Raw genomic sequence first — 25689 nt, 5'->3', positions numbered from 1 at the left:
GTATTTATTTTATCAAATGGATATGCATGTGCAGCCTGAGTTATTTCTTTTATTTCTTATCTACCCAGGATATAAATGGTAGATAAGTGAAGGATAGACAGATGTTTATGTTTTGATACTCATTATCATCTTATAAAATGCAATATTGTTTTGTGTGATAGTTTAGGATTCCCATGATAAATGTGTGTGTGTGTGTGTGTGTGTGTGTGTGTGTGTGTGTGTGCGTGTGTATGTCTACTGCCACACTCAGAATAAAAAGAGTAACTATGGTTTCATTTCAAGGAACGTCCTGAGAAACATAATACAAATCAATCCGTAAGTAGAATTCCTTTTCATGGCGGGCTTTCATGTATGTGTGTTCATTCTGGTAGATATGCATATGTATGCAGTGGGTTGTCCTGATGCTGCTTGTATTCTATTGCTAATAATACTAGTTTCTCAAGAGGCGGTTGCCCCTGATGAGCAGACCATCACATACACAAGTGATGCCATCTGAACCGTTTCCCCATTTTTACTGGCCAATAAAAGACTAGAGCCTGTGATTGGGCAGTGGAGGGGAAGGGTGGGACTGGAGGCTTAAGAAGGGATGGCAGGGTGGAGCTAAAGGGATCTGCAACCCTATATGTTGAACAACATTATGAACTAACCAGTACCCCAGAGTTCTTGACTCTAGCTGCATATGTATCAAAAGATATATCACTGGAAAGAGAGGCCCATTGGACACACAAACTTTATATGCCCCAGTACAGGGGAACACCAGGGCCAAAAAAAAAAAAAATGGGAATGGGTGGGTAGGGAAGTGGGGGGGAGGATATGGGGGACTTTTGGGATAGCATTGGAAATGTAATTGAGGAAAATACATAATAAAAATATTAAAAAAAAAAAAGAAGGGATGGCAGGTAGAGAGAAGGGATAGGAGGAGGAGAGAGAGAAGACAGAGTAAGAGGAAGCCACCATGGACCAGAACTGCCAGGAGAAACAGCAAGTGATAAGGGGACTTATAGCAGGGGAATAAGTTAGTATAATCCTAGATCTGCCCAAACTAGACATATGGGTTGTAATTAAAATATCTAGATTATGTGTCATTTATATGGGCATATTAGGATTAAAAAATCCAGCAACATATGTATACATGTATAGGTGTATTAAGAGATGGAATATTAATTTTCCAAAATATTTGCTACAATATTTTTTCACAATGTCACAATATGCCAGAAATCATTGAAAAACTGAAGTATATGTTATAAAAAGACCCCTTATTTTAGATAAACAAAACTGAGACTAGGATCCATGTAATTAATTTCTAATAAAAAAGATTTACTGAAAAAATGACCAATCCCTCCAACTAACTTTCAAGAAAGCTGCCACCCTCCTTCAAAGTGTATTGGAGTTAGTGTAATGGGAATTCCACGGGCCTCACCATAATTAAAGAGGACATACACTTTCGATGCATTGACAGCTGGTCATGCTATTTTGAGGAGATGGTGTAAGGTCAGTGACAGCTCAATGCAGTGAAGGGAGGTGGAATTGTTTGATGGATTGGGCCATTGAAGTGGAAGGTATAAAGATACTTTGGACTTTGGGGGACTTTTAGAAAATGTAAAGTCCAGAGCAAGGACATTTTATAGACAAATCCAGGCAATTGGAAGTTACTGTCAGAGTTTTTGTTGTTATTGTTGTCTTTGTTTTTTTAAGATTTATTTTTTTATTATGTGCATTGGTGCTCTGCCTGTGCAAAGGGCCAGATCCTCTGGAACTGGAGTTACAGACAACTCTGAGCTGCCATATGGGTACTTCCTCTGGAAGAGCAGCCAGTGCTCATAACTGCCGAGCCATCTCTCCAGCCCCGGGAAATGAGAAGTTGTGACCCAGGCCCTATAGCCCAAACAAACAAACAAACAAACAAACAAAAAATCTGACTTCTTAAAGAGGAGAAAATCTGAGAAAAAATTTTCTGCTAGTACAGGAAATCCAGGAAAAAAAAGTGTAACTTCGAAAGCCTTGTTTATGTATGTGTATATTTCCCATTGCTATCTAACGGTATTGCTACAAGCATGGCAGTTAATACTAGTGCATTCTAAACCTCACAGTTTCTATTAGTTAAATGTCTAGATCATGCCTAGTTAATTCTTCTTTGAAGCTATGATGAGCCAAGAGTACATTCTTATCATCAGAAGACTTAAGAGGAGAAAGTGATATTTGACAGAGTTGTCATTGACTCTAGAACACTCTCTGATGGGGGCTTCTCTGTGCTTCTGACTGCTGAATATAAGCTCCTCTACTTTCTTGTCATGAAGTCATCATGTGTGGTACCGCATGGGGCAGCACATACTAGGCATCTGTTTCTTTAAATCCAGTGAGACAGTTTGTCAATAAAAAGAACTTAAAGAGCTTAGGGAATGGCTCAGTGCATAAGAGAGCTTATTTTGTGATTGTGAGAGCCTGTGTTTGAATCCCCGTGTAAAAATGTCAGGTGTAGATCCTTGGATCTACAACCTCAACATTGTGTGTAGATTTTGAGAGCTTCTTGGTCAACATAGACAAAATGACAAGTTTCTGGTTCTGTGTAAATATCTGTCGTAAGCAATGGGCAAAGAGTGATAGAGGATAGCAATGAAAATTACCTGTCATCTGAACATTCATATTCATAAAATACACACACACACACATAGAGGGAGGGAGGGAGGGGGGGGAGAGAGACAGACATCACAACCATCGCATCTTTAATAACAGAAATGGCATCTTTTTAGACCAGTCATTCTCTACCTTCCTAATGCTGTGAGCCTTTAATACACTTCCCCATCTTGTGGTGATCCCAACCATAAGATTGTTTAATTGTTACTTCATAACTGTAATTTTGCTCCTGTTATGAATCATAATGTAAATATCTGATATGAAGGATATCTGATATGTGACCACTGTGAAAGAGTCATTCAAGTTCCAAAGAGGTCATGAACGACAGATTGGGAAACACTGTGTTAGGTGTTAGGAAGAAAATTACTAGTCCCAACAATACTCATGCTGAGAGACCAACACATGAGCATAAATGTAGAAAGCAGGAGCACGGCCTACTATCGTATTAACCTGGGCTAAGCAAATGTGCTCATAGACGCTAGAATTATAAGTATGTAGGTGTGAAACATCCTGGCTGTCATATGTGACAGTCATGTGGTTTCAGCCTGTTGGACTATTTAGGCCAAAACGCTGTATGAGGAGTTATAATGCAGGAATAAAAAAAAAAAAAAAGCAAACAGTTTTGGAAGAGTAGTGGTTTTGAAAAGGAAGTCCCTGCCATACAAATTCCCAAGTTGCTGGGAGGTAGGTGGAGTGCCTAAGCGTCCTACTCAATGGTGTGGTCTTTCCACTGTCTGACAGTAGCTGATCTAGTTTATAAATGGCCCCTGTCCAGAATTTATTTACAAGCTCATTTCTCTGTATCTCTTTACCTGTTCCAGAGCCACCTTCTGCGTGGCTTGAATGGGAGAGTTGATGTATTCATCAATGATATCGAGCATTTGTTTTGCTTTTTGTTTTTCCCCCAAATAATGAAGCTATATAAAAATCCAAACATAAGAATAGTTTGGGTTATTGTTTCAATTATATCTCTATTTTGATGCTTTTCATAATGATGGATGAGATTGTTCCACATTTTCGCAAAGCAATCTTTCAGAAAAGGTTAATGTAATGTGCATTGAATTATAAAACTAATTTTTAAAATGATTTAACTGTTTAAATAATCGTGCCTTCCAGAAAAGCATTGTTAATATCAAAGAATATTATTTTGTATTAACTTTTGATTCATAACCAAGTTGAACGGCATGTACAAAGATTTCCATTATGTAGCTAGCTCCACCCCCAGGCATAACGTTCCCCATTCTCCACAGCTATCATCAGCATAGTCCATTTGTTACATCTGATGACCCGCATGGCCACAGATTATCCTACAGATGCTGTAGTTTATACTGGGGTTTATTCTCCTTAAAATTTTCAATTAATTGATTGTGTGTGCTTGTATATGTGTATGTGGTCTATGTGTGTGAGTATGGTGTCTGTAGTATATGTGAATGTATGTGGGCAGTTACATAAGCCTTTGTGTAGGCCTGAAGGCCACAGAAAGATATTGGTTGTCCTCTCCACTTTAATCTGCAATCTCTCACTGAATCTGGAGCTAGACCAATGGTCAGCAAACCCCTGTTATTCTCAGGTCTCTGTCCTGACTTGGGTGTGAGATCTGAGCTCAGGTCTTCCTACTTGCATAGCAAGTGTCCCTACCCTCCCAGCGTTCTCCCCAGCTCATCTCCCCAGATGTCATTCTTCCATGGGTCTAGACAAAGTTGTCATGACACAAATCCATGCCCACAGTGTCACAGAGAACATTTTTATTTTCCAAATGTTCTCTATCTTTTCAGAATCCTGCCTGTGACCATCTCTCTCCCACACTGATAACTGATCTATGTCTGACATTAATTTGCCTTTCTTTTCTGGATTGTTGTTTGTGGTCTCTTCTTTTTGGCTTCTTTTCTTTACACATTTAAGCTCCCTCCATATCTTCCCATGTCTTAGTGGCTCATTTTGTCTTCTTGCTGGGTAATAGTTTGTTGTTTGGGTATGAATCCATCATAAGTTTCTTTCTCCAGTCACCTGTTGAAGAACATCTTATTTGCTTCCAGCTTTTGCCAATTATGAAGGAAGCTACTATAAATGCCCTCTACATGCTTTTGTGTGGTCTTTTTGGTAAGTCTTTAATTCCTTTGTGCAGTTACTAAGGGGGAAATTTCTGGATCATGTGGCCATGCATATGTTCACCTTTGTTAACGTATGTATTAGCTTTTAATCAGCAGTAAGCATTGCTGCAAACACTAATAATACCTCTCTATTTTGCTTCTCTCAATCTTCTTTGTCACTATAAATTAGTATTTGTTTTTTTTAAATTAAAGCAAATTGGGCTTAAACAGAACACTGAAGTCAAAGAAATAAAACACACATTATATACGTGTGTGATTCTGTCTCAAGGTCACAATATGTTTGTGTTGTATATATCAATTAAAGTCAAATATCCATATATTGTATATTTATCATGAAAATGCTCACATACATGTATATAATTCATAACCCTGCCATGCTTTCCTAAGCATACTTATGTAACAAAGAGAATCAAATTTCTCAAAAACAGTTTTATTGGATTTTTTTGGGGGGGGGTGTGTGATTTCACATGTATTTTGATCCTATTCACTCCCTGCCTTCAACTCTTTCCAGATCCACTGCCCCTCCCCCAGTCGCCCAACTTTGTGTCCTTTTGGTTTGAACCCCACCAAGACCAATTTGTGCTGCCTACAAATTTTTGATATGTGGAGAGTGTTCTTCTTGCTGGAGTATAGCCAGCTTACTGGAGGTTACACTCTTAGAGAAACCTGTCTCTCCCTCTCCCAGCAGCTAACAATTGATACTAGTTCCTTGATGAGTGGTGGGACTTGTGATCAGCTCCTATCTCCATGCTGAGATTTGGTATATATATATATATATATATATATATATATATATATATATATATATATATATACCTTCTGTGTGCTATCACAATTGCTATGAGTCCATATGCGCAGCTTCCCTGCTATATCCAGAAAACACTGTTTGCTTATAGTCATCTACCACATGTGGCTCTTATACTTTTTCCACACTTTCTTCTGTAATGATCTCTTAGCTTTGGGAGAAGGAGGTTGGTTATGCAAATCCCATTCAGGAATGAACATCCTATAGTCTCCTGAGAATGAGATAATTTTAAAGAATGACTAATGAAAGAATAATACATATTTGATTTGCCCCCTTTTTACCTTGGGAGTCAACTTGAAGCTTACTAGTTTCTGTACATGTATATCACATAAACTCCCATTCATTGCCTTTGTATAGTCCTGTACCTTTGGGATTTTATCCTTTGAGGTAGGGTCTGTGAGATAAATAATCAAGGAGATAAAGCAACAGCCACCACCATCAAATAACACAGAGTTCTAGTCCATGAGCTCTGGAAAAGCAGTTACCACTGTGGTGGGTTCTCTCACCAGGTGCCCAGCCTCCTCAGATCCCTTTCTTCTTGGTGGCTTCTCTGTGATATGGCACAAAAGATAGACCCACTGATCACAGTAGTGCAAGTCGCACAGAGATTATCCATGTGTCCTTGCCCCCTTTTCATGATAAATTCACCACAGACATGTGGGAAGAAAAAAGACACAGAAAAAGAAAAGTAGGTTTTCCAAAGACCTTGTTCTAGCAATGATCCACAGAGAATTTTTAGAGGAAGTGGCGGTGTTTTCTACTAAGGTGATGTAGGGACTCGGGTGTAGAAGTCGTTCTTCTTGGCTATGTAGTAGGTTACTGGTAGAACAGGGACTGAGTCATAGGGCATCCGAGTCCTAATCCAGCTGGGCAGCCAAAGCTGAGCTCAGTACCTTCACATTTTGTTCCTGCTGTAATCAGCTTTTGGTCTTACCAGGATCATTCTATCCCTTTCATTTATCATTCTGCTTCATGCTTCCTTGCTCCTCGGGACATTTGATGCTGCTCTCTCTAAGTTCCTAGAAGAGCCCTTCAATTATTTGAAGCTGAGATTGGAAATGCCAGCCTTTGCCCTTTCTTCTCAGCCTAGATCAGATCCCAATACTTCACTGTGCCTGCCATTTCTCTGCTCCTCTGTGCAGAAACTGCAGATTCCCTCCCTGTGGATAGCTGCAGGGCATAGAGGGCTCCCTGGTTTTGCCCTTTGCTTGGGGGGATGGAACTAAATTGTTTGCTTACTCCTTGGCTCCTCATCTTTTAGCTTTAGCAGAGGCTTCCCTTTTTGTGCTCCAGGGTGATGGGAAATGATCTCCTTTACTGCTGGGAAAAGCACTATAGAAATGAAATATGTATTGCGTTTCTACTCATTTGATTATCTTCTTCCCCAAAGCAGTTTAGCAAATTAACATTGAATTTGTTTTTGTTTCTGCCCAGTTTTCTTTTGAGCAAGGAAAGAATTATATCCGCTCAATTGTTCCCGAGATTTCTTGCCCAACTTTCTTTTCCCAGAATGATCTGCTCATAAAATGAGAGGGAAGGATGAGAATCCACTAGAGAAAATTCTGAGTCCCCTGGACAATGAGAAATGGCTGCGTGGACAACGGTCTGCCCTGGGAGCCACAGCGAGCTATTTCTAATGAGTCGTTTCTAATGGAACTGTGGAAGAAAAGTAAAAGGCTTTATGCTCATGGCCCTCATCTGGGAGCGTTTTAGCATGTAGATGAGACTATTTTAAAATAGCTTTTATTACAATTAAAATTAAAACTATATAGGAGGTTATTCTTGGTGGGGCATGTTATAAGGAGAATTTAGGTGACAACTTTCAATGGAAGGGTAGGATCTAATTAGCAAGTATCTCATAGGAAAGAGAGATGAAGGCCTGGAGTCAACACTAAGAATAGTCTGATTTCAAAACGTTGCCTCTGAAGCACTCTCTGAAGCGGGTTATCGTGCTGTCTGAGGGTCTGCCATTAAAAGCTATTTTTGTGATTTCTGAGTTCAAGGCTAGCCTGGTCTACAAAGTAAGTGCCAGGACAGCCAGAGCTACACAGAAAAACCCTGTCTCAAAAAACAAAAACAAACACAAACAAACAAACAAACAAAAAAAAACCAAAAAGTTATTTTTGTGAAGTCTTGGCAATCCACAAAGTTCTCCTTAAAATGGAAAATAGCTATTGATCAGAAATAAGCATGTCTTATACAACGTTCATTTCCTATGGACCTTTGCAATGCAAAATCAGAGCCCTGCGGAAACATCGTCTAGTGTAGGCATTTGTACATTATGCTGACAGATAAAAGGCAATGAACTGAAAATGTCACCAGTGCCACAGCACTTGACTCAGCACTAGTGTTGTTAGTATGCTCCGTTTTCATGGCAGCTGTGGAGAAAGTGCAGAGAATAAACACAAGGCTGTATTTCCAGAGTTCTGTAGACTTTCGAGCCTGCCAACCAGACAGATATGGTGGCACATTTGTGCATAAGCTCTGCTTAGAATGATCCTCTGACCCTCTGCAGATTTTGCTCAGCATAGCCACAGAGGTGTAGGAAGTCGGAATGTTGAAGTGGCAGCAAGCCCAATGTGTAGACTGTCACGTGAACCATCTTGCTTCACTGAATGACTTCAGGATCCCCTATTCTCTCTTTCCTCTACAAGCAAGTGAGCTGTTACTGTCATCAAGCTTGATAGTTCTAAAAAGAAAAAAATATCCACAGTAATTAATAGTACAAACATGATGTCAATAAAAGAGTAACAAGTTCTGGGGTTACATAGGAAACTTCTGTTGTAGAATCTATAGAAGGTGTGGAAGTGACCAAGTAAGAGTCCAGAATGGCTCAACATGGGTTTTGTGCCCTACTTCTTGTGAATTGATGAGCCTTTCAAGGCAGTAGGCCTCCATTTACCCATAGCTTATAAAAGGGTCACAGCCAAGCTAAGCTGCTTGTGTCTTCTTGCCCTGTAGCTTCAGGTCTAGTAGTGACATGGTCAGTAGCTGTCCGTCACTTAGTTTCACACGTGTCCTAATTCCCAAGGCTCAGCCTTTGCATGTGGCTGGATGACTGTCACTCCTGGGTTAATAATTTAATTGCTATCCAACGACAAATTGTGGGCAGGGAAGGCATCAAGAAAGCAATCACTTGCAGAACTCCAGTAAATCATTCCTTATTAGGAAATGCCCCATGTAGAGAGAGTTGCAGCCTTTCGAAATTGTTAGGGGACTTAGTTAGAAATCCTGTGGTTATTTTAGATGGGTGATTCGACTTCTCTGGGCAGGTGCTGGGAATCACTTTCTGATTGTTAGTCAGTAATTAGATTATTTGATTCTTTCTTTGGTATTCTACATATTTTATAATCTACATAAAAGTCATGGAGTTTGGAACTGGGTAAGACAGGGCTTTTTTTGAAAGGGAGCTCTTTTGGCCATTTGATGCAAATCTGTTTCTTTTTAGAAGGACAGGGGCATTTGGATGGGACTACTGGTGTTACGGCCAGACATGGTAAAATCTGTGCCCAGAATTAGAAGTGAATAAAATGAATTACCAAGTGCTGGGGCCACCGGAGTCTACTTCTCATCTTACAAATAGGTCACATTCTAGGAAGGAATGACTCGGCCTGGCGGGACTGGTGGACCAAGATGGAGAGCTGAAGTGAGTGGGGAGACTTTAACATAGGACCACAGACAAACTTCACTTTCTCAGAATGCAGGAATCGGAGAAGTCTATTGGGCTCAGGAATTGGTCGTTTTTCTGTCATATGAGAAAATAATTAGAACTACTACCAAGATTTCTGTCAAATGAGACTCTTCAGGGGCCAAGAATTTGAATCAGTTTCCCTTTTCCAGATCCTGTCATAAAAACACCTCAAAGCAGAAGAAGTGGTTTGCTCTTGCTAGAAACGTATTCTGCCTTTAATCCGGTTCCTATCCGTGAAAACCAAATGAAGCCAGAGGTGAATAGGACACAGGTTGGGAACCCACATAATGTCTAAGGATGGGCGCTATTTGGTTTTGCTGATGGTAGTGAGAAGATTAATGATGACTCTGTCTCCACCAAATTTTTCCATGCACCCTACTCCTGTTGGCTGTCAAATCCCATGTGTACATTCCTTCTTAGCTCACACCTTCTTGTTTCAATAAGAATCAATAAAGCAGAGTGGGAGACATCTGATCACCTTTTACTATTTAACTTTAAATGGGACCCTCTAGGGAGCACACCAGGATTGCTGTTTAGTCCATAGCAACACTTCTTGGATATAGCCATTGCGATCACTTATTTAACACGAGAACTTAAAAAGTTGGGCTTTAGCACAAGATTTCTTCTGGGCAGGAAAGATTATGACAAACTCTTTCTTGCATTCCCTACCACATCCTGTCTGTTCCAGAGTTTTCTGCACTCCCACCCCAATACCACCATCACCTCATCTGTGAAACTGAATACCATGCTAAAGCTGGCAGGGCCTTTGGTAGAACCTATTTCAACCCCATTATTTTACAAATTTGCAGACAGAAAGCCAGAATGGTTAGGAGACTTATCCAAGGTCACAGATGTCAGCAGGGCAAACCAAGCCCAGAGCCTAGATCACAATGTCTACTGCTTTCTCTACCAATCGAGGCTCTTTCTTCAAGACTGTGACACACATGCCAGACAGTTTTTCCCCATGCTGTTCAAGGAAAAGAGAAGCATTGTGGTCTCCCACTTCTGGATGCCCCAGTGAGGGTAGGATATTAACTTTAGGAAAATTCATGAGCTGGGGTTACCCTGATTTGGGGGTTGGATAAATATTAATTAAATGATTTAATTAATTAAATGATTATTAATTAAATGATCTATTATGATACTAGATCTGCGGAAAGTTCTGGAATACTATTCCATTTATTTTGAGTTTAGTTTCTCTGTCTCTGCAGTGAGGACTTTGGGTTGATTCATCTTTCAGATCTATTTATTTCAGTTTTATCAAAGCCTAGTTCTTCTACAGTAACTGGTGTATGTGTTCCCACAGCACACAAACTTTCCTTAACCCAATATGAGGGAAACAGGGTTTCTGAACTGATTCTCATCGACGTTTCCAAGGTGAGCCAGAATTTTCATAGGACACCAGACCATTACTCTTTGCCAACTGTAGGTAGAATAGCCACAAGTTCCACATGTATCAGGGTTTCTAGCAAAACATTCCTGCAGAATGAAATCCCTTAAGAATGAAAATATTACCAAGAGGTGTCTGCTTTGTCATCTCATGGGGGACAGCTCATGGCAATTTGTCAGTGGGTCTGGCTACGCTACCTGCAGAGAATGCTGTCTGTCATCTGGTCTCAACCTCAATGTGTTTGTCACTCACCACTGGATGAGCTTCTTTCTAAAGCTGTCTCACAGAGCTTGACTCCTTTCAGCACAGATTTCTCCAAATCTGCTGGTCAGAATGGAAGCGGTCCAGGCATACCAAGTGCTCTTCACAGTGCAGGAAAAATCATGACCTCCCCCTCATCCCCCGCTACCCCAGGCTTTCACGCTGCTCCAGTTCCTTGTGTTCTGGCTAGAAAGCCTTAAGAATAACTTTCCAGGACATTTATTTAGCCCTTGCACATCCTAATCATTCCTGAAGGTCAAATCAATGTAATGAAAAAATGGTCTCTGAAGGAGCCATGAATTCATGAGTAGCATATGATTTATTTTCCCTCTTCAAATGTATTTAATTTTTTTTTTTTTGGTCAGAACTGGAGACTACTTTAGGCTTTTAGCCTACCCTGTGTCTTCTCTGTGATAATTTGGGTTTAATACAGTAAAACAGAGTGATTCCGCAGTGGAATTGATTTCTCTTTTGGGGGTCAGTTTTGTTTCTATATAGTCTTGGACTCTAGAGTGTATTGATATTGTATTGATATGGGACAGGATTCACTCTTGGTGAGTAGTAAAAAAATCTTTGAAACCAGGTGCTCCTGGTGGCATATGCTTGTAATGCCAGCATGGAGATGAAGGGGCAGAAGGATCATAAGGATGTGAAGCCAAGTCCAGTGTGGGTGACAAAGTGATCCCTAGACTCAGAAATCAAAACAATAACTGTTTGAAACTTAAAAGTATTACAAACTCTTGCATCATACCACTGGTAGAATAAAAATCCCTTTGGTGATAAGGGCTAAAAATATACATGCTTTAAAAGCTATTTAAATGAGTCTGCGGCACAGCTCTAATTGAGAGTCTACCTCAGAGCGGAGGACCAATCTTTAATGGAATCTTGGTAGCAGGGGTTTCTCACCTCTGGACATCATTTGCATATCCAGTCACCTGAGGAGAAACCTTAGAGTAGGAGATTGTTAGGAATGAGTGTGGAGAGCTTTGGAGTTAATTCCATACAAGAAGATGATAGCCTGGAGTTGAATTGGTTAATAGGAATTCCTGACTTCAGTGCTTCAATTTAAATCCCTTTGACATAATGGGTTTTGGAATGAGAAGCAAGAGAAAGATGATAGAGGCTTCTCATGAAATAGAGAGACAAAATAATACAGCAGAATGCTGGGTAGGTGGCAGAGTCCATGCTGTGATTTCTAAGAACCCAGTGACTTGAAATTTGGTCATGAAAAATGTAATCCTTTGACTATAACTCTGTGAGTCACCTTTGACTGATCTCATCAGATCCCTGCCTGAGAAGACATTGTGATGAGGTAGAGACACAAAGGAGGGGGGAGAGAAAGACATTACCAAAGGGGGCACACTTAGGCTATTTCACAGATAGCACCTGGACAAACACTGCCTCCTTGATTTGCCACCATTTGAGAGAATGCTGTTCAATTCTCGAATGAACCAATACATATTCTATGCATCCCTTTCTGGTAAGGAACTCTTTGGTTCATGCAGCCAATGCTGCCTTTTCCTGACTTGGGCAGAAAACAGCAGGAAATCAGCCTCATCCCTGGGCCTAGTGGTCTAAGCTGGCCTAGGAGGGAGGCTTGGGAGATGAAGATTTTCCTCTGACTCCAAGTGTGGCCTCTAGCCAGTCTCCAAACAGCTTTAGTTTCCTTGCATGCCAAACCAAGATAAATAGCTTCTCTTCCCCTCCCACTCTACAATGCAAAGCATCCTTTTTGCCACCTTCATTAACCTTCTCCAGAGATGAACAAAAGAGAACTTTTGAGAATGTCTAAGAAGAACTATTCATGTCATTAGCATTGTCTTCCTGCTGCTTGGACTGGGTCTCACTGGGAAAGAATAGAGGGTGACAAGGTGAGAGAACATAGAACACAACAAACTCGCTCAGGAGGCAATGTTTGTAGTGGAAGAGAAACACCAAAGAGGGTTTGGGACTGGGGTACAAGGAGAGAAGTCCACAATTGGTACCAGATGCCATCAGAAGCTAACGACCTGACAAACACCGTCCTCATAAAACAAATTCCTTTAAAAGGAAGTAAATGGAAATATAAGCTAGTGAAAGAATTTGCAGCAGCTGCCGCAAAAACCATTTCTCACTTTATAAACATGTTTGGGTTTTCATTCTCTGTCTGTGTCTGTCTCTGTCTGTGTCTTTGTCTCTGTCTGTGTCTATCTCTGTCTCTGTGTCTATCTCTGTCTCTGTCTCTGTCTGTCTGTCTCTGGTCATGGTCTTACTTCATAAAATTTTTACATTTTTCCCGAGTTCCGCTCTGCTGCCAATGCTGGATACACTCCTCATGCTAGATAGATGCTCATAATACTAGCAACTAATGTGGTCCTAGCCATATTGATGGAAGTAGGCTCCTGCACAGTGCTCACATTCCATCATGTCTCAGCATTTGCTTGGTCTTCATCATGATGTTGATTCATCAGATCGAATCACCATAAATAGCATGTGATCTTTCCTGCATGCTCCTTGGCAATCACTTGACTTGAATCAGAGAGTTAATGACCCTTTTATACCCCTTCCTGCTCAATATGCTAAAGGAGATACAGTGGTTTGATAATGAGTAACATTTAGCACTTATAGATTTCGTAGTTCTTTGGCGTTGTGAAGGAAGTATTCTGATCTCATCCCAAAGACAGTCATGTTTTGACTCTTTTATCCAGATGTTAAATATCACTCAGAGACAGCCTCCTTCTTTATATTGCATACCTTCTGGTCAGCATTGGATTTGGGGAGTTCACACTTATTCATTAACAATCCCCTTTCCTCAGCTTATTTTTCTTCTTCTTTCATTGGGATGCATGGATGTGATATTATCATAGGAAATAGCTATGGTATAAGACAACAAAAAGATCCCTTCACATCATGTATCTTTACTTCTTCCACCCTCTACCTCTCAGGCATGCATAGAAGAAATGAGAAAGTCACTAGAATAGTGTTTAACCCATGCATCAGGGGTAGTCATTTATCACAGTCAGATCAAATCTACCTCTATAGGGGCTACTGCTTTTTAAACCAATTCTCAATTAGGGTAGGACCTATATACATATTTGATGACATTTTATTTTCTACTTTCTTATACTGTTGTTCAATTGTCTGATAAAGTCATTGACAACTAATACAAACCAAGGGCAAGCAGAGTACATCATTGATGATGACTGATCGCTATGTTCTCTAGTGATTCTCATCACTGGCAAGGAGAGCAAGGGTAAGAAAATATGTTATTATATTAGACTCTCTCACTAGAGTGAGTTTCTTAAGGGCACAGTCTTTGCTATACCACCAATCATACCACCAATACTAGCCCAATGTCTTACAAAGAATATGTCCTTTTATTGTGTGATAACCCATACAAATGGATATTGCTAAAGTCAAATAGAAGATCTGTATTGCCTGCTGGTAGCTGCATGGAGAATTTGCTCAAATCATGCAATGCTGAGCCTTACCATTATCTCACTTTTATGCACAAAAACCACACCCTGGTTGACACACTTTTGTTAGCAAGAACACTTAGTGGGAAGCAAAAATTAAGGTTAGTACATCTAGGGACATTCCTGGATCCTGGTACTATAAACTAGGTCTTTGATGGATTAAGTCTTTGTTCCTATTTTAGAAGGTATTGGGATCTATATGCTGGTCAGATGGTTCCTCTAACATGGTATCAGTTATGGTAAGGACTCTGGGCCTGTAACAATTTGTGTTTAGTAGTGAATGAATGATAGGGGTAGAATGGTTGAATTATTGTTGGATAATTATCTTTCATGGGATTTAACATATTTTCCATCTACTAGCTTTGCTATCTAAAATAGGAATAAATTTAATTAACCATGATTTTATTGTATCTACTATAGCGAAGTATATGGTGATTTAAAATAGGACAAGAAGTATTTCTCTTCAAGGAGTTCTTACTCCAGCTGTGAGATTGATACAGTCAAATGATAATTGCCTTGTGGGTAAATGGATGAGTAAGTGAATTAAGTGATTTAAGAACAAGAAAATGCATATATAATAAAATCAAGTAAATTGATTATTAGAAAGAACTTATTTTTTATACTTCTAAGAGATTTGAAGAAAGTAAGTGTGGAAGGGTTACTTCTTGGAGAAGGAAGGCCTTTTAGAAATCTCATTAAACTCAAGAAAAGTGTGGAAGTGAGAGAAATAAAAAGGAAAGGGGTCTAATGGGAAACATACTGAGATAGGGTTGGACCTTTGTCAGCAGGACAGCAAAGGGGCTAACCTTGGAACAGTCTCAATCTTGTAAGATGTGTACCCTATAAATCTTCTCCACTGAGGGAAGAATCTGAAACATTAGGGTGTGAATAACTCTCTCTATGTGGTGCAAGTACCAAATGGTGAAGCCGGGACTGAAGTCTGATGCTAATGCTTGAGTTAAACTCTGTGTTTCCACTGCAGTGGAGCTACACTCTTCTTGCCTTGTTCTCTGTAGCATTGCTGCTGCTGTGATAGTCCAGGCTGAATCTCCTTGAACCTTGGAGAGTCTGTGTATCTCTTGGGCTACTTATGACTGGTCCTACTGCTCCAAGAAGCAATTCTCTGCTAGGGAGATATCTTTGGAAGTCTCAGGCACAATGTCAAACATGTGATGGGGATTCAATTCACACTGTCAGGTTTTCTTAGCTTGTGCTACTGTTTAGTGATATGTACCAGTAATTGGAATGTTTTTATGTCAGTCAGTCTATGATCTCTGATACTCAACCTTCTTCCTAGGACTTCTTTGTGATCAGTCATCTAAAAGGCCAATGCCTGATGAAATCAGGGATCTCCAGGTTCTATCCTGGAGATTAGTCTTGAGTCTTTTTCAATTGATTGGGACATAGAAATATTGTTGCTTAATGTTTCAAGCATCATTCCTTGGCCTATTGGTTTCAGAGATTGTCTGGAACACCAAGAACTCATTTTTACCTCATCCGATCATCATTGACATTCCTGGAAGGCCACAGAAAGTCAGCTGTCACGGTTTAATTTTACCATGCCTCATAGTTCTCAGTGAGACAGAACAAAGTGATGAATTCCATTTAGGCTATGTAGAAAATCTTTCTACAATTTAGGTGTATTTTTTAAAAATTGTATATTGCTGCTGTTTTAGCTTATCCTAAGATGCTTCTGTTTCTGTCATCCTCAGCTGTGCTCAACGACCTTGTGGAGAACAGGGAAGATGTGCGCCATTGCTACTCGATCATACGGACATGGTGAATTGTACCTCCAGTAGCCCAGGTCACATGGAGTGCGCTATCACTTGTCAAAGGGGGTATGTCCTTCAGACCAGCAGTGGGCAGTACCTGAGGAACATGCAGGTAAGTTGGAAGCAGATGACCAGAAGGAAGGAGTTCCTGAGGCAGGAATCTATCTATCCTCTTCTCTCTGTCTATAGTGGGAAGGGCTGGTGTTCTTAAATCTTTGAGAATAAAAACCATGATCTCTGTGAGAGCAATAGGAAGTATGGTGGTACAGAAGTGTAAGATGTCCAATCATGTGGAACTCTGACTCCCTTAGGTGTTAATTCACTCACTGTATGGGCAGTAGATATGAGTTCTTATTCAATGTACCCTCAACATGTCTTTTTTCATAGACGTGAATGTCTCAAGGTAGACTTGGTCATAAGTCACAGCAAATTAGATTACTGTCAACTTCCCTAAATTCATTGTAAGCCTTGTGCTCTCCTAATCTACTTTCAAGATTATTGGAGAAATGTAACCAAATCGTACCCCAAAACATTAAACCCATAACTGAGCAGGGCTGTATCATGGTAATAAGTTTTCTCCATTTTTACATATCTCAACCGGAATTTCAACTACACCATTTTCAGGATTTGGGGGTGGCCCAGCATAGTAAAATACACTAGCAAAGCACATGATTCGAGAGGCAGAGCTAGGCAAAATGTTTGTTTCCATTATCTTTCAGGTGTATAATAGTAAGAACAAACAAAATGAAATAATCTTTTTACATTGTTTTTACATTTGTACATATTCCAAAGAGAAACATTGAACTTGTGTTATTACAGTGGTTGATGAACATTCTTTAAAAGCTTCTAATAGAATGATGGGCATTGGTGCCCTCTTTAGTTAGATTCTTATATTAAGAACAATTAAGCCTAATTAAAAGCTTGGTTTTCCATCTCCCCCTGAGAAAGCTGAAATACTCATAGGGGGAGTTTTCAACACAAACAAACCTTTGGAAAGCAGGGTCACATTATGAGACAGTGGATGTATATGCTAGGTAAACTGCAATTATGCTTGAGGAAAAAGCCTGAAATATTCATGATCATGGGAAGAGAACAGGCACACCATTGCTGGTCATGGGAGGAGAACAGGCACACCATTGCTGGTCATGGCTTGAGAAATGGAAATGTTTCAGTTTGTGCCAATTGATTTCTTAACAGTTTGTGAACCCTTGGAGGAATTTCACTTGCTTAGATTTTGTCAGAATTTAAAGATAGTGAAATTTAGAAGGTTTCGTGAAATCACCTAGTCAAAAACAGTTTTAATGAAACTTGAGGCAGCAAATTCTTAATCTAGAAAGATCTTCTATCACCTGGTCTTAACCAAGGCAAAGGTACATCATGCTGAAAACAAAGTAGAAATAATTCAACAAGTTATGGATTAAATACATGTGTATGGTATGTTAAGATCAGAGAAGAAAGGCTGTGTTTGTCATGCATTAAAGTTGAACATTAAAAAAAAAATGGAAATACCCTCAAAAAAGTCACAAGCAAAGGTCAGGCATCACACATGGAGTTTAGACAGTCTTATAATGATTAGTGGTTTGCTGCAGTTTGAACCAGGCCTCCCCACTGTGCTAAGTATGAGAGGAACCTGGTTGGAAGAAAGATGGGGGCTCACATTTGTCAAACTCATGATGGAGGAAGCAATGGCGCCCTCCAGCTGACCAGTCACTGTCACCTGACACTGGCCTCATGCAGGAAATTGTACAATCCAGGCTCATGATCACAAGACAGTGGGGATATTTGCTTTCTGTTGACATGAGAACTGAAGCTAAATAGAAAAATGTGTGTGGCTTTGACTTGAATTCTTCTGGCTGGCAACAGGGACACACTGGGAAGCAAAGGAAAACACCGAGCCAACATGTAGCGTCAGAGGTGAGAGGTGCTTCAGCAGTCATTGGACCCTTGGCTGGGGTACTAGTGTGGTCTCCTGATGGGATGACTGTAGTTTTACCACAGAAACTCTTCTGCCCATCTTTGATCTTTAGCCCCACTGCCAGATACTTGTTTTTCCCCAAATAAGCCATGACTTTCACAGTCACTAAGTGCCTGCTCATTTCATACCTGGCCAGATGCCTTCTTCTCCCACCTCCCCTGAGCTGCACAAAAGTCCTGATGATCTTTCAAGTCCAGCGCCTGTGTCCAGTTCCTTCTGCCTGAGGGTGGAAGTTCTTCTTACAGCATCCTTGGGTGCTGCCCTCCATTCTCATACAATACCATATCATAGGTTTTGATGTTTTGAGGACTATTGCTTTCTTCTATTATGTTTTTGACGTCTCTTATTTCTAACTTGTATTCTTTATGTTGCTGTCTCTAATCTTTATAGAATGCTGTAAAGATTATTTTAGACTAGACTAAAATATATTGTTACTATCTGCCAACTCTCTATTTGCCTTCTTGCCTTTTTCTTATTGTTTTCTTAGCCACAGTTTCAGTGATTTTGTTCTGTCATATACATTTAGCCCCTGGAAGACATCACGTTTAGTGGAGGACCAGGTCCTTCTGGGTACTCCATGTATGTCTTCTCATTTATGTATTGCCAGTGAGCTGTAGGCCTCTCCACTGAAATGATAGGTTTGGGAACATGGCCAGACTCACTCCTGTATCCCATAGATAGCAATGCCTTATGTGTATTAACTCTCTTAGATACCATTTACTATTCTAGACAGAAGTAACTACTTTTAGTAGTGTTATCAGTATTTTTATTAATAAGGGTGTCCATAAGAAATAGATGGAATGTAACTTATTTGCATGGTAGTAAGCCATGTAGTCAACAGCCATGTGTCTTAGTGTTTGCATCCCCAATGGAAAGGATTGTTTTGAGTGGGAAAGTTAGACAATGCGCTGAAAGTATTTTATCAGTTATGTAATTCAGTATATATGCTATGCTTTGTGCTATGTCTTACTTCTTATTTATTTTACTTTGGACTTTTGAGAGGGGAATCTCAACATCTAACCCAGTCTAGTGTTGAATTCATGGCACCTTGCTCCAAAATAGGTAATTTGACTGTTTATAAACAGAGTTCTGTAAAAGATTTGGGCAGGGTATAAGGAAGTGCCTAGCAATGTGCAAAGCCCAATGTGATGGGGGTCTGCTATCCCTCTTAAGTCTGGAAGGTTGGCTCCATGGAGCACAGGTCCCATGCGGTAGAAGAGCAGAACAAGAGAAGAAAGATAGTCCTGGGATGAGTCGATCAGTAGCCATCGCTTTAGTAGAGACAGAGAGCATGGGATCCAGGAATCCCTTATCTCTTGTCCTTTCCAGTCTGTCCCCAGGTCCCAAAGCAGATATTCAAGCACCAATAGGAGGCTTGAGATTCTGGGCCCAGTCCAGGTAGGACAGAGTTTGAAAATAGTTGGGTCAGAACAAGGAAGGGACAAACTGAGACACAGCTTGGGAGAACAGTGCCCTAGAATTCCTAGTACAAACAGGTTCCTTCTAAGGGTGTCTCTGTGAAGCTGGGCCAAGCCAGTGAGTCACAGGAAGGGGCAAAGGGGCAAATGACCACCAGGACTCTTTCAAAGTCAGTAAATGATTCCAATAGCCATTATATGTGACTTTGACATAAGTAAATTCTCTGTTTCTAGAAAGAGATTCTCCTTACTTGTTCCTCTGGCCACTGGGACAAGGATGTGATCTGCAAGCGTCTTGACTGTGGTGTCCCAGACTCCTCCTTGGTGAATTATGCAAACTTCTCCTGCTTGGAGGGTACAGACTTTCTGAAACAATGTTCCATCTCGTGTGTCCCACCGGCTAAGCTCCAAGGTACTGTCTGGCCACCCTGGGAACCAAATGTGAGCTCCCATCATCCCTCATTCTTAGGGTGGGGTGGGTACCTTTGAACTTTTTTCTTCACCTTTATGAACTTCAAACTTGCTGTTCTCTGATCTCTCTTCTAACACTACAAAATCTCCTCGGATATCACCAGTCTTTGTTCCTGATCATGTTTAGAGATGTCCTGCCTTAGGGAGTCATTAATAATGAATGAAACTTAGTCTTCATTTTTTGTTTCTATACATTCTCAGAATAAAAGCAAGCAGCATAATTGTCCTGATATTAACAGCTGAGGTTCATGTTATTAAGATTTAATACCCAGAGACTGTCTGCATTAGGTGCGCTTTGTTTCAGTTTGTAGATAAGGAGAGCACAGTTGCACAATGTATCCCTGGCTGTGTGTGCACTTGAGATGGAAAGGTGCTGGACCAGGCTCTAACTGACCACCACACCTCGCTCTTCAGCTACACTTCTCAGCCTTCCGTGTGTCACACAATGAGCCATGGCACATGCAGATTCCTCAGTCTTACTCTGAGATGTGCTGTAGTAGGTTGGCAGGCTAGTGATCCTAATGCCAGCAGGCCTGGTTTGTATAGGAATAAACCAAATTATAGAGAATCATATGGTGTGGTATTGAAGTTCAGAACTCTATATTCAAACTACCTATCTCAGTCTCAGACTCTGCTTTTGTAAGTAACAGGAAATCCCATTTCCTTATCTGTCTCATAAGAGATAACCGGAATCAATTTGATAGGGTTGTTTGCTGTTTGGGATTTATATATGTTCACCCACTGTCTTAGGGTTTTATGCTGTGAACAGACAGCATGATCAAGGTTACTCTTACAAGGATAACATTTAATTAAGGCTGGCTTACAGCTTCAGAGGTTCAGTCCATTATCATCAAGGCAGGAACATGGAAGCATCTAGGCAAGCACAGTGCAGAAGTTGCTGAGTTCTTCATCTTCCTCTGAAGGCTGCTAGCAGAATGGTGGCTTCTAGGCAGCTAGGACAAGGGTTTTGAAGGCTATACCCACAGTGATACACCTACTCCAACAAGACCACATCTCCTAATAGTACCACTCCCTGGAACAAGCATATACAAACCAGCACATCTACGTAGAACACTTAGAATAGAGCCTCATATACAATCATCATTAAAATACAAACGGTGATTACTTTAATGCCACCCACATTACTAATATTGCTATATATTTGCCACTTGTATATGGGAAGGGAGGCAATGATGTTATTAGTAGCTCTTTTTCCACAGAGTCTAGGGAATCTTTATGTGATTCTATGGTATGTGAGACCTCACTGAGAACTGTAGAGTAAGTACTTATAGGATCCACATAGGAGGGAGATTTTAGAGACGCTACTCAACAAAGAATAAGGGGACTTAAAGAGAGCCAGTATAGGCATAGTTTTTGGTTCCTTGTGCTGTTGTCATGAGCTCGCTGTTCTGAGCACCATGTAATTCTCTTTTCTGGAGTCAGGACTGAACCCATGGCTGACATGTCTTGAAGATGGACTCTGGTCTCTCCCTGAAGTCTACTGCAAGTTGGAATGTGAAGCTCCTCCAGTTATTCCCAATGCCAATCTGCTCCTGCCACATTTCCTGGAAGGCAACCATGATGTGGGCACCATCTGCAAATATGAGTGCAAACCAGGCTACTATGTGAAGGAGACTTCAGGAAGTCAAGGCAAGAAGTGAGTGTTCCTGTATTAGGTCCCATGGTCTCCTTGCCTCGAACCATGAACCTGCTCCCTCGTGACAAGTTGTAGATCATGTCTTTCTGGGAACCCCTTGGCTTACTGTGTGTGTGTTTCTTTATAACTTCTCTATACCTCCACAGACTGACTTTCTGGTCATGACAGACAGGAGTTCAGGTGGTCATTGCCTATAAAGTCATTGTCTCCCATGAGAGTTCCATAGTCTTTTGTAAGTGGTGGGTGGGTGGATGGCATACTGATTTGATTGTCATTTTCCTTGGCATTAAAATGATGAGCCTCCTAAATAGAGTATTTAGATCATCTGAGTCCAGCTCAAAGCCAGCAGAATCTCATTATTATAATTCAGATCTGAGGCTTATGGAGTTGTGCCTAGCTGAGCCCCAGTGTGCTTATTACATACGTAGTGTATGTATAGAAGGTTTCTTTCTCTGCCTCAGTTTTCCTGACTCAAAAATGAGAGAGCTGATGAAGGAGCTTCTTGGATGAGTTAAACATGACTTGAGCTCTTTTAAAGCAGAACGTAACATCTTTAGCCATCACCATGGCTATTCTTGTCCTTCTGCCTTTCTTCCATGAACTTTGTACAGCAAACGGAGTGGTGGGAGTGGCAGCGGGGCACCGTACTTGGGGAAGAGCTAAGGGGGAAGAGATGACTGACATGTGGGGTGGAGGAGAAAGAACAGAACATCTGAGGATGGGAGAGTTATGAGTGGAGAGGTGACAACCAGTTCTCTGAGCTCATAGCTAAGCTTTAGCTGGGAAAACCAGGCTTGCACAGGGGATTCTGGGTTGTCTGTTTCTGCCCTACATGCCTATCTCTGGGCTGGGGCACTTGAGAGCCGTTTGTGGATGCAGTTCTTCTGGCTGGGAATCTGGACGATTGCATCAGAATGTCACCATCAGTTGGGTCTTAAGCATTTACATTTGCAAGCACCGTGCTCAGTTGAGATTAAATTAATTACCCTGCTGCGTAAACCGATGAAATGTTTGTTTTCACCTGTTTATATAGCAGGCGACGGATCGGTAATCAGAAGTGGGTGAAATGAGTGTAAATCACTATCACTTGCTACTTACTTTTACCCAGTGAACTATGCCCATCTTGTTTTACTTGTGTGGAAAAAGCCCAAAGCCGGATAGATGGGGCCCTTCTTCTTAGGACACACACTTCAATAGAGAAGAAACAGAAAAACAGGCAAGGAAGGCAATCACAAGAAAATAAGCACAGGGTGCTTTGTAATTGTATGAAGCAGTGTGTGTGTGTGTGTGTGTGTGTGTGTGTTAGGAGGGAGCACAGCTGCTTCAGGGTTCAGGTTTGCAACTGATTTGCATGGTAATAGACAATCCAGTATATCCACATGCCTTAAGTTTTATATTCACAATGGGAAGAGGAATAATTATTTCTATGGAATTGTTTGGGTTTTGGAAGTTGGATAATGAACTGAAAGTATTCTTTAAGTTATAAAGCTCAAGCCATATACTATGTGCTAGGTGCTGCTTCTTATTGATTGATTGATTGATTGATTGATTGATTTTGGGTTTTTGAAACTGGGTCTTACTTTGTAGTCCAGGCTAGTATTGAATTCAGACCAATCCTCCTGTCTCAGTCTCCTCAGTGCTGGGTTAATGGGTGTTCGCTAGCATGCTTGGCTGTCCCTTCCTTTTCAAAAGAAGGAAATTTTGTTGTTGCAAGAGAAATTAAACCTGAGTTCTAACTAGCTTCTGAGCTCTCTGTTGTATTTTGCCCCATTCTGCCTGCTCTGTGCTACACTCTAGGTTAATAATAAAGAAAGACTCAAGCACCTGACCCAGGCAGTGACACCTCAAAGACAGAGCCAAAAGCCATTGATAGTACCACAGCCCTCAAATTCCCAGCACTTAAGAGGTGTAGGCCAGATGATTAGGAGTTCAAAGCCATCCTCAGGTACATAACAAGTTCAAGGGCAGCCTGAGCTACATTACATTAGTTCTACAAAAAGCAAAGCAAAATAAAACAGAAAGGCAAAAATAAATAAATTAATTAAATAAAAATAAAACAACAAATGAAAAAACATTAAACACTTCAAAAGGTCAGACATGCTCAGCATTATTAGGGCACGATAGCCACACCCTGCATCCTAAAACCCTTCCTTTTTAACTTTATTGACCTCCTGCCCCAGTTTTTCTTCTTCCTCCCTGTCTCTTCTCAATTTCTGTTCCCAGCTTTCTTCCCTTCTTCCCTCCACCTGATTCAACAATGGCCATTTTTTTCTGAGTTTCTCTCTCTCTCTCTCGCTCTCTCTCTCTCTTTCTCTCTCTTAGTTCTGGGTGTCTTCTTTTATTAACATTTTGTGGTTTACTATACATAAGACTTTAATCTCTTTTGTTAAATTTATTCTTAAGTATTTTTGATGATATTGTAAATATAAATATAAATTATTTATATTTAAGTTTATTTATTTATTGACTTTATGTTTAAAACAAGATTTATTTATTTTCATTTATGTGTATGTGTGAGAGGCTGCATGAGTTTATGTATGCTACTTGCATGCTGTTACCCACAGATATGGATATCAGAACAGATTCAGATCTCTTAGAACTGGAATTAGAGTAGACCATGAATCACCCAATATGGGTGCAAGGAACCAATGGGTCCTCTGCAAGAACAGCAAGTGCTTTTAATCACTCAGCTGACTCTCTGGTCCTCTCTTTTCCTTCTTGATCTGAACACTAGTTAGGGATAAAGCTTTTTCAGTTCATGGCCTTTATTATGATCGTGTGTTGACGATTCCCAGACCTGTACCTGCCATCACAAACTCTTACTTCAATATCTATAAGGGTGCCACAGGCCAGATACCTAGGGATGTAGCCACTGGAGTATCCCATCTACATCCCAGATTATTTATCTGCCCTGTGATGCGGGTGGATCCTGTGGTCTGCCTAGCACTTAGGAATCTTCAGTGTTCTTTATTCTCTAGTCAGTTAACCAAGCTCCCACCAAGGGTGTCATATGACTTTTGACCTATAATATTTACAGTGGGTTTAGTAAGATTTGCCTCCACAGTAAGTCAAGGCACTTGGGGAGTGTGATGCAGGAACTGCACTTTGAAAAGTTCCCCAAGTTCATTTGTGAATTTCACAGTGGATAATCCACATACTTTAACCTCTTTTCTTTGTCTGCTATTTCTTCCCCATACATACCACCATTTATCACTGCTTTCTGATATCATTAACCTGACTTCTAAGGAAGCTAAAACAAATGTGTCTGACTTATATTTTATTAAAAGACCATATTATATTCTCCATTATCTTTTATTCCCATGGCTGCTTTTTTCTCATTACATGTTATCCTTATGTATGAAGGTTAGGATGTCCTCATTAGGGGTCCTAATTGATTTAATTCTAAATTATTCTGGGCTTATAACTTTACCTGATAGTCTTTCCTATAAATAACTCATCACGATATCATACATAAGGTAGTATAGAAGTCAGATCTTCTAAAAGGAGGTGCAAATAGCCATCTTCTGTATTTCTCATGACATCAACTTTCCCAAAGTGTATGCATGCACACACACACACACAGACACACACACACACAGACACACACACACACACACACACACACACACACACACAATGTTACAAACACAACTGAAAATCGAAACTGTAGGCCTCACAATGTGATTGTTTACTGTTGAATAGTGAACACCTTTGTCCAGCATGATTTGTGGGAATAGCATGGAAGACTGTCTTAGTTAGGATTTTACTGCTGTGAACAGATACCATGACCAAGGCAGGTCTTATAAAGGACAACATTTAATTGGACTGGCTTACAGGTTCAGAGGTTCAGTCTATTACCATCAAGGTGGGAGCAGCTCAGCATCTAGGCAGGCATGGTTCAGGCCGAGCTGAGAGTTCTACATCTTCATCTGAAGGCTGCTAGTGGAAGACTGACTTCCAGGCAGCTAGGATGAAAGCCTTAAGCCTATGCCCACAGTGACACATCTACTCCAACAAGACCACACCTCCTAATAGTGCCACTCCCTGGA

At 40.6% G+C, this 25689-nt stretch overlaps 1 protein-coding gene across 2 annotated transcripts in view; it reads left to right on the top strand.

Moving 5' to 3' along the window:
- Positions 1–25689, top strand: part of Pappa2 (pappalysin 2) — a 248725-nt gene that overhangs the window by 156631 nt on the left and 66405 nt on the right. For both annotated transcript variants that reach the window (XM_006496824.4, NM_001085376.3), the window contains 3 exons: positions 16060–16231; positions 19747–19924; positions 21427–21640. In XM_006496824.4, the coding sequence (XP_006496887.1) occupies positions 16060–16231; positions 19747–19924; positions 21427–21640 (564 nt within the window). The remainder of the gene's footprint in view (positions 1–16059; positions 16232–19746; positions 19925–21426; positions 21641–25689) is intronic.

This window comes from Mus musculus, chromosome 1 (genome assembly GCF_000001635.26).
Source record: "Mus musculus strain C57BL/6J chromosome 1, GRCm38.p6 C57BL/6J".
Classification (NCBI taxonomy): Eukaryota; Metazoa; Chordata; class Mammalia; order Rodentia; family Muridae; genus Mus; species Mus musculus.
The sequence above is the reverse complement of the archived record's forward strand: the minus strand, read 5'-3'. Positions and strand labels throughout refer to the sequence as shown.